Below are 10,261 nucleotides of genomic sequence, written 5' to 3'. Positions count from 1 at the left end.
AATGTATAGAAGTAGTTAAGTTATTTGAGTGTGTCCTTGCCGAACATTCAAACTTTTCAGTGAAATATTTGATCCTTGGATTAGCCGTGCGCAAGCCATCCATATCTTCAGGTTGATTCAAATCCTGACTACCAAACTAAACGTGTGATGGGGTGGTACACAGCCTAGGTCGTAGCTCTCCCTCAAGATACATTTCAGGGCAATAGGTCGTCAAATTGAGAAGGCTGGTTGCACGCACCTCAACACTTAACGCTCTGGAAGTGAAACTACTTGTATTGAATTGCAAAAATGGTGCTAAAACGCTCAAGAATTTAATAAAACGATTGCATAGTGTTGCTTTAATGTGAAGAAAAAAAAATGTGAGGTCATGTTTACGTTTTCATCTCCTTGTGAATTACTATTATATGCAAGTAAGACATGTTTCAGGTTTCCCTGACACACAGTGGAGCATCCAAACCCAGTAATTAGTGCTGAGGTCCCCAAGTGTTCTTTTTGTTCTTATGCAGTGTTTTCATAAATGCCTTAAGTGCGGATTTTGAAATAAACACATGAACTTGAGTTCATTTATTGTTGGATATCTGACTGACTGGTTTTCATTTCTTTTAGTTTTATATTCACATTTCAGTGATAAATAGGTTTAATAGGTAAATAGGTTTTCAATGTAATGAGTCCCGGGATGCAGGGATGGTCTTTTAGATGTGTCCGAGGGACGTTCTATGAGTCCCACTTCAACAACGTTAGGAGTCATGTTTTGCCATTTTTTACCAAGTGCAGCATTTAACTCCCATTTCATATGGTTATAACGTGGTTATATTCATGTAGAAAACAGAAGAAGAAATGATTATTATAACTAAAGCTAGCTAGCACAGTAGTGCATCCTGTGGCTGCAGAGGTCGTTGTTTTATTGCGTCCCTTAACTATAAACTACGTTTTGGGATGCAAAATGCACCTTATTTTAACCTGACATTTATTCAACAAAAAACGACTACCTTTGCGCACTTATAACAATATGAGTTTAGAGAGAACACGCTGGCCCGCCTGTGCTATTAAAGCCATACACTGCCATTTTTGGAGGACACAAAGACACACACTTTTTTGATGAATGTCACAGCAAGTATTAATCCATTCTGGGCGGGAACCCCTTTTGGTGTTTTAAGCATTGTTATACTTTAGCTATTGAAAAATAGCAGATCTACAAGCTCATAGCTTGTAGATCTGCTATTTTTTTTGAAAAATCATGAAAATGTGGCGCAAATCTTTTAATATATATTCTTTCAGAGCGAACGTTTTTAACTCAAATCTTTGCTTCTGGGGGGGAGGTCCCTGGAACAACATATTTTCAGATGGGGGTCCGCAGCCAAATACAGATAATTCTGGGGGTCCTTGACATGAAAAAGGTTGAGCACCACTGACATAGAAACCTGGGTTTTTTCAGAAAACCCAAGTATATCACAGCAAGTATTAAAGAAATAAATGCAAAGCCTAGAGTGAAATTTGGCAACTATACATTTATTGAAATCCTGGACTTTGCAGCTTTACATGTATTTTCTCAGTAATGTGATCAGAATTAGGCCTCATCGGTGACACCCTCGTGTCCTTTCCACCCTATAAGCCAACTGAGGACACAAATGAGGAAAATAATGAAAGGAAAAGACACCATAACATATATTTCTTGATTACAGTTCAGACTATCCAATGAGAGTGCACCGGTTCATTTACATTTGGAGATTTCAACTCTGTAAAAAAAAAAAAAAGAAGAAATTCTGCATCATTGCTCACACTCTCTCTCCGACGGATGCAAACAGTATAAGACTGGAATCTGGAATGAATGTTCATATTGTTCGCAACGCTCCGTAAAACCAACATTTGTTCAGAGGTCAAACTAGCGATCGTGCTGCCCTCAAGAAAGCAGCTTTTCCGCTAAAAAACCTCCGAGATGATTGGCACAATATACTAACAATCTGTTAGGAGCATGTTCCACACAACCCATTATTACTCTAAATAATAATAATAATAAAAAAAAGACAATCAATCAAAAAATCAGATGTGGAATTTGTAAACACTTTTAACAAGTTCCCTAAACATTCTGTAAACAATGATAAATGTTAGTCCTTGAAATATTTTTTGTTCTATACAGCTTAGATTACATTTGATTTATTTGAGTACAATAAAACTATTGATACATATTAGTAAATGTTTGAGAATACTTTTTTTCTTTAATTGCATGTACATAATATAAAAGTGACGTAAATTTTTTTAATGCTTCTTTTGTGCAAAATGCTTTAGTAAACTATATTTTGGCATTTAATGAGTAACTTTGAAAAAATAATTGGTTGAAAAAAAACAAATCAAAGATGATTTCTTTCAAGAGCCCCCCTTGGAAATTTTCCCCACACAATATTCAGACATTAGCAACTTCGTTCAATAAATATCCATCTCCATCTGTAATACTGTGCAAAAAATTATGGGTTCAGCAAGTGCAAGGAGTTCTGCCAAACTAATCAATCTATCGTGCTCTGCAAGATCCTAGCCAGCGCTGGCTGAAAGGCTGAGTGACTGACTACACACAGCATGTTTCAAATCAACGACATACCCGCCCCCTGTTTTCCTTATGATAATCAAAGTCAAAGTCGTACGATTTGTCACACACGTTACCGCAGTGAAATCTGTTCTCCGCATTTGACCCATCTCTTGGAGCGGTGATCCGCAGCCAAGAAGCAGTGAGCTGCAGCCGTGCCGCGCTCGGGAATCATTTGATTAGTTGATTGGTAAATAATGGTAGAGATCAGACAGAAATAAAAAGTTAAGGCATTTGACTCTTTTGCAAAAGGCAAGCGAGTGGCTGTGCCTCTAATATTAGGGTAAAGTTTTACTGGAACGAAATTGTAAATCGTAACATAACGGAGGCCAAAGCCTGCCATTACTTACTACCATCATGGTCAGATGAAGAGAATCATTGACAGCTTTAAAGGCTAAGTAGGCATGTAACGATATATCGTATATCGCGATATATCGATATTACTTTTTTTTTTTAGGGGGGGCTAGTGTGCGATATGAAATGTGAGCTGTAATCATATTCCATCATGCTCATCATTTCTCTCCACATGCTTTTGGAGAGAAATGAGACAGACTCCATGCAGTCACTTTCAGTAGTAGAGGCCTGCAGAGGGGAGCTGTATGTGTCTGTGCCCAGGTGATGGTCGTTATTGATGCTCATTAATTAATACATCAAGGAAGGCAATTATGTTTGCAATGTAGTTAAATAAAAATTGTGGAAATAAAAATAAAAAAAGATTTTTTTGTCATTTGTCTGGAAAATAATTGTGTTGAAAATATCGTGAAAAATCGTATCGTGAGTCGAGTGTATCGTTACATGCCTACTAAGTACTGTCGCTAGGAAATAACATTTCCCAGAATTACATTTTGTTACGCGGCCAAATCAAACATACTGTATGCCACCTGTGTGATTAAGATGTCAACATCTCACAGTTGAGATACATTTCAAGTCACTCATTCGACTAGACTATATAATTTAGATATAAATTTGATAATATAATTTCAAACAATTGTGGTATTTATCAGTAGTTGTCGGGTTGTACTGGATTATTTGCTTCTAGAGTTGAAAGGGAATTATGCAGCCATCAATGGATCTAGCTTTTTACTGCCTAGGTTCCAAGCTATTCATTTACTTCAGAACATTGAAATGCATTATAAAAAAGCGGCACTTATGACAAAGGATATTGTTCAGTGTATGATTGATTAACATGCAAACATGTTTTGAAAGAATGCATCGATTTCTGTAATGCAAATTAATGAACGCATCCCCACTTAAACATCTTAAATGACACCACCAGTATTTGTCAAATGTGGTCATGTTTACCGAATGGTTACACTCCTCCTCTGACAACACATGTCCGAAAGTGAAACAATGGGCGAGGCTGTAGAATACGTACAGCACATCGACAGGTGGGTGCTGGACTGAAGACACTGATGGATGGAGCCCGCACACCATAGTAGGTACAAACATGACTTCTGTATTTGTCTGACGTTTCGATCTTCATCAGGTCATTGAAACGTTGTCACTTGTCAGACAAATAAAGAAGTCTTTTTTTGTACCTCTACCTACTATTTTGGTGTGCGGGCTCCATCCATTTGTCAACCAAAAGGTGAAACAATGCCTTATAAATTATAATTATGCTTTAATAAGACAATTAAGCATTAAAGAGAGAGTGTGATTAGTATCACTCCATGTGTTCCCCATTTTGAAACATCCCATAGCCCAAATGCTGATACCACTGTGATACAGACAACTACATTCAACATGGCGTACGGTCCCCATTTTGCGCATGTAATTATAGAATAGATGGTCAAAAATAGCGACAATAAATTATCTACAAGCTCATGCCACACCAAACTGAGCTCCATTGGAGGTTTGTCTCCATTTCATGTTTGAGCAGAAGACCCACTATTCCGTTAGGTCTAGCACTGTACTGATAGGCGATGGGATGGGATCAGACCAGCAGCTGCTACTCTTCACTGGACAGAGAATGTTAAGTTTGCACATGCATTTGATGTGTCCTGAAATGCCAAGGCCTGCTTTACTCTTTAGAAGGGCTGGAACGTCGGGGATCAATCCATTCAACCCAAGCTCCTGTTCCCACCACAAGAATCTCTATTCGTGGCTCTAGTAACATGTGGAAAAGTGACGCGACACGTTGTGAGCTTGCAGATCGGCTATTTTCACCGCACAACACCATTGTACTACAAAGTATAAGATAGGGCTTGAGAGGTTAAACTAAGCATGTTGTATGAAGGTTGTTGTCTGTGTGTGTCTACTGTCTATGTATGGCATCATAATGCTGTATGCAACTTACTCATGTCCTGGAGGGGTGTTTCGTTTTCTTCCTGGGAAGGATCAGGTACTCATGGTCTTTAGGTGAGTCGTGACTTGTGAGTGATGAAATCACAGTAACCGACCACCATACATTTGCCAGGTTGTCATCTCGTAGTTCAACGTTTCTGAAATGTTTCATTTGTGGCATTTGCCGACATTCACCCACTACTGCTCACATAGCCAAACAATCCCCACCAGCTGCACCACCAGTCCACTCATTGTCAAGCTCTCCACTCTCCACACGTCTTATACTTCATAAAGCTTTGTTTCGTATTGCTTTCTTTCACCATGATGGATTCTGTTGGTGGAGCAAAAACAATCACATGCTAGCTCGCCAATATCGCAAAACAAAAAAAAAAGATTAAAGAGGGGGGAGAATTCAAATATAATTCGATGATAGAAATAGAAATCTAGATCACCTTTTTTTCTACATTCTAAAAAGTAAGACTGTCAGGAGATTAAATGAGAGTATTAAGGCAACACATTTTCCAGGGGGAAGCTACAATCTTGCAGAATTTTGACATGTCTGATGATCCTCACAGCTTGGCTCAGCTCAGCTGGGAATCTGTGCCATCGCAATCATTGAGAGAGTAATGGAAGGCGAATGGGGGAGGGGGGGGTAAGGGGGATGGGGGGGGTTACAGGTCGTCGTCCCCGATTCCCTCGAAAGCGTAGTTGCCATGGAAGTCGTTCCCACTGATGTCGTTTGCAGAGTTGGAGGCGCTGATCCCACGAAGTGACACCGAGCTCAGCTTGGTCTGTATGGAAGGTCACAGCATACTTAGTACATTATGGACTGATGGCTGCTAGACTACAGAGTAAAGAGCATACTTATTATGGAAAGGTACAGGCTATTAAGGTACAGGCTATACCAGTTGAAATGAAAAATGAAAAATATAAATTTTAAATTTAATTTTAAAATGAATGACAAATTAAATTAAAAATAACTTTTGAATGATGGTCATGGAAAGCCATTTCAGCTGGTAGGTAACCAACATTACTGGGCCAAATGTGTCTGAATTTTGCTAAACGTACTAAAACAGAAACTTTACTATTACTCACTTTACCAACAGTAAAAGATTATTCTAAAATGTACCCTTACCGAGAGTTTGACGATCTGTTCACGATTTGGGTCTGGAGAGTCCTGCAGCAATATGAAGATTCAAAGTCAAATACGTAATACATTCACCAGACATCTAAAAGGCAAAGCAGCAAACACTTGTGACATGCCGAACCGAGTCTCACCAGTAGAGGGGGAGATTTCACAGCTTGCTGACTGTCTGAGCGGTGTATAGAGCCATTCTGGCGTTTCCTCAGCATCTAGTACAACACAGTACAACAGGAGACCAGTGTTGTTTTTGGCAGCAAAATTCAGATTTTAGTTTTAGTCATAGTCTCTTGAATAGTTTTCAGTTAGTTTCAGTCACATTTTAGTCACCTGGAATGTTTTAGTGCTAGTCTAGTTTCAGTCGACTAAATAGCATAACATTTTAGTTGACTAAATCTACAGTTGATTTAGTCGACTAAAATGTATTTTGGCGGGCCTTGATGCCGTCAAAACTCGAAATGACAGATTTTACGAGCTTGTAGATCTGCTATTTTCAGCATGCAACCAAGTGTAAAATGACTTGTACTGGATCTCTTGTCCACTAGACTCAGCCAGGCAATGCTGCCTGCGGTAATTTCACATGAACACCAGGGGGCGCTGAAAGTGTTAATAACAAACCTTCTTGATGCTGCCGCCTGACTTCTTCACCATTAGCTCGTCCACCATAGACTGTAAGCAGATGCTCATCATGATGGCCTAAAGATTGGAGAAGAGTCAGCCTATTTTATATGTTCTTTACAGAATCACCCCAAAGAATGTTTACAGCAGAGGTGCCCAAAAGGTAGATTGTGATCTACCAGTAGATCACAAAGGCTGTGCAGGTAGACCACATGACATGCCCCAAAATAATTATAATCAAAATATAAAAACAAAAGTTGAACCCCTCTTTTTTACATCTGCCACTTAAGGTGACTTGGTTGATTGACAAGAAGGGCCTGTTGGCTCCCTTCACGGCTTCTAAATGTAGGGAAATGCTTTGTTTTCCAGAAGAACCTGAAAACCTACCACTTCCATACAGAATGGGGGCAAGGCTTCCCCCCCCCCCCCCCCCCCACTATTTCACTTTCTAAGTGTGTTTATCTTAGCGCTGCTATTCCAAACCTCCCTCAGTTTTTATTTATGTATTTATTTTTATTCGGGGTGGGTAGATCATGTTGGGCTGGTCATTTTAAAAGTAGCTCTCAAGTAAAAAAGGTGTGGGCACCCCTGGTGCATTCTCCCTACAGCCCTTTTCCCCCAAACCTACCCTCCCCTTTATCCTGCATTTGCCATTGAATCTTGAACTCGGGGTCAAGTTAAACAGAGATCTCATACAGTATGTGCAATCAAAATTAATAGCTCACAGCTTTCAGAGAAAACAAACAAACCAATAATAAATAAATACCGTAGCTACCGTATAATTACATTCAACTCAATCACACAATTGTATGAGTGGGTACAAATTAAACCAATGTTGATTCCGTGGACCCTTACTGGTCTGTAAACCTGGTTCAAATTAAACCACTGGTTTTCAATGTTGTTTCCGTGGACCCTTACTGGTCTGTAAACCTGGTTCCGGAGATAAACCAACACTGAGGATTTTACAGTGTATATTGGGGTCCCATATATTTACCGGCGTGGCCGACTAGAAAATCTAATCCAAAAGGTTGAGGATCACCAAATTTAAAAGACTTTCTCAAACTGTAGTGACCCTGTACTGCTTGAAGCCATCAGTGAGAGCTTACCTGTGGACTCGTGATGGTGACCCACTGGAGGCGCTCCTTGCTCATCAGGTACTCGAAGGCCAGCTCCAGCTTGACCTCGCACTTGGCCGAGCTGCAGGGATTGGCCGTGCCGTTAGCCACTGGAACCTGCTGTGTAGGAGGAGACACCAGATGGTTTATTTGGACAGGCTGAGAAGCAAGCAGGCGTTATAATGATGTAATCTAACCATCGTCTAGAATCGTCTGTCGTCCACCGGTGTTGATGCATGTTATTTTCTAGGCAGAAGGTTTCACTGAATGACTTGAGGAGTATGAAAATGATTCATATGTAATGGCCATCCGCAGATCAACATAATTGAACACCTAAGGAGAGTTTGGAGCAGAATGGTGAAATCACCCCTCAACTATATATGCCAGAAATATGGGGAGGGGGTGGAGAGGGAAGCCTCGCCCCGTAGGGGCGTCGTCATATTCTAATGCAGCCTTAAAACCCATTCAAACAATCCACACCTCCCGGGTTTGAATCCCGACATACAGCGCTATTTATTACACTGCATTTCTATCAGAAATGCATTAATCAGATGGTAATTCTGTCAGAAAGGCAGCTACCAGACTGTTAATTATGTCAGAAAGGCAGCTACCAGACTGTTAATTCTGTCAGAAAGGCAGCTACCAGACTGTTAATTATGTCAGAAAGGCAGCTACCAGACTGTTAATTATGTCAGAAAGGCAGCTACCAGACTGGTAATTCTGTCAGAAAGGCAGCTACCAGACTGGTAATTCTGTCAGAAAGGCAGCTACCAGACTGTTAATTATGTCAGAAAGGCAGCTACCAGACTGGTAATTCTGTCAGAAAGGCAGCTACCAGACTGGTAATTCTGTCAGAAAGGCAGCTACCTGGTAATTCAGTCAAAAAGCCAGTTACCAGACTGTTAATTCTGTCAGAAAGCAATTTATCACACCTGTGGCTTCTGCGTTCGGTGCGACTCAAGGTGACTACTGGGTTTGGCTGCTGGATTCAAGGGGTTGGGCCGCTATGTCTGGCAGATATAGTTGATTATCTGATTTCACCCGCGTGCGAGTTGGGACTGAGGATCCACCATCACCAAAACACAAAATGAGAGAATATCATAAATTTGAAAGAATGGTGTTAGAATGGTGTTCCATTCCTCCAGCAGAGTTCCAGAGACTTGTACTATTCAGTTCTATTGGTGTTCCATTCCTCCAGCAGAGTTCCAGAGTCTTGTACTATTCAGTTCTATTGGTGTTCCATTCCTCCAGCAGAGTTCCAGAGACTTGTACTATTCAGTTCTATTGGTGTTCCATTCCTCCAGCAGAGTTCCAGAGACTTGTGCGACATACACCCAGGTCTGATCAGCCTGTGGTGGGCCAACCTCGGCAGAGGGTGTCTTGTGATAAGTGGCCGAAACACCCAATGAGGTCAGGGCACACAACTGAAGATGTGTCGTACTGGTGGCACCACGCGATCATTGACAATTCCACCCCACCCAAGAAGTCATCTCCAATCCATTCAATTGTTGTGCTGAATATTTAGGGATCTTTAACAACTAGTCCTATTAACCCTTAGAAGATGAAAGACGCCAATTGGCGTCTTCATCAGAATTCCGTAAATGATCAATGACGCCAATTGGCGTCTTCACAGTTTTTGATGAATCTAAACATATTAATATGCTCCGAAGCGCTGTTTAAATTCCTGAGCTTATATTCCAACTACATTACCCAGAAAACCCGTGTCACGTGACACACGTGTACGTGTTGCCATTGGAAGCTGGTCCCACCCCCTGTAAACAGTGGGGGCAGAGGGAGTCTTCATAGTTTTCATTGTTTTGCCTGTTTGCCGTCTCGCCCGAGCGATTTTCTAGCAGAAAAAGTTGAAAGCAGTACTATTTATTTGAGCGAGTTTTGTGGTAGTAGTATTGATCCATACGCGTCCCAGTCGCCTTCTCCAGGCGGAGTAGCCCTGGTCCAGTGCTTACAGCGAGACTCGCTGCTCCCTCCCTCCTTTTTTCATTGTCTCCCCATCGTCGTCCGATGAGCTATACCGGGAAACCATTGAAGAAGACGATCAACCCGGAATGTTTTGAGGTAATCTTATTGTAGAAAATGCCCTTCTATAGTGATCAGAAATCATAAGATGATCGCTACAAATAGATGCTTGGATAATTACTACTACTAGTCAGATCATGACGCCAGAATGACTCACCACGATGGCCCCCAGCCATTAGCCAGCACCGAAGGTGCTGGCTAATGGTGTTGGTCGGTGCATTGGTGCTGGCTAAGGGCTGGAGGGGGGGGTTGGTGTCGATCGGTTGGTTAGTGCAGTACAAATGTATCGTAGCAGGCATGCACGCATGGCAGTACAAGTATTTTATATTGTAGCGTGCCTTATAGGCGATCTGATCTTTAGAGTAATGTTCGCTCCTTTTATTTACTGTCTACAAAGACGGAGAACAAACATGCATCGTTTACTGAAGCAACGCGTGGTTATGATGACGTTGCTACAAGGATCGGAGGGGGGACGGGGAGTGAAGCTAA

General features: G+C 41.2%; 1 protein-coding gene across 2 annotated transcripts in view; it reads right to left on the bottom strand.

Annotated features, from left to right (window-relative positions):
• Positions 1 to 1,488: 1,488 nt before the first annotated feature.
• snx17 (sorting nexin 17) overlaps positions 1,489 to 10,261 on the bottom strand; it is a 61,522-nt gene continuing 52,749 nt past the window's right edge. The window contains exons 11-15 of one of the 2 annotated variants that reach the window (XM_079525853.1): positions 7,727 to 7,855; positions 6,621 to 6,698; positions 6,140 to 6,214; positions 5,997 to 6,038; positions 1,489 to 5,652 (exon numbers count right to left, since the gene is read on the bottom strand). In XM_079525853.1, the coding sequence (XP_079381979.1) occupies positions 5,533 to 5,652; positions 5,997 to 6,038; positions 6,140 to 6,214; positions 6,621 to 6,698; positions 7,727 to 7,855 (444 nt within the window). In that variant the 3' untranslated portion in view covers positions 1,489 to 5,532. The remainder of the gene's footprint in view (positions 5,653 to 5,996; positions 6,039 to 6,139; positions 6,215 to 6,620; positions 6,699 to 7,726; positions 7,856 to 10,261) is intronic. The other variant, XM_079525854.1, reaches the window with a different exon arrangement.

This window comes from Electrona antarctica (assembly GCF_951216825.1).
Source record: "Electrona antarctica genome assembly, chromosome: 17".
Classification (NCBI taxonomy): domain Eukaryota; kingdom Metazoa; phylum Chordata; class Actinopteri; order Myctophiformes; family Myctophidae; genus Electrona; species Electrona antarctica.
Note: the sequence above shows the minus strand (reverse complement) of the source record. Positions and strands in the feature narration are given on the sequence as shown.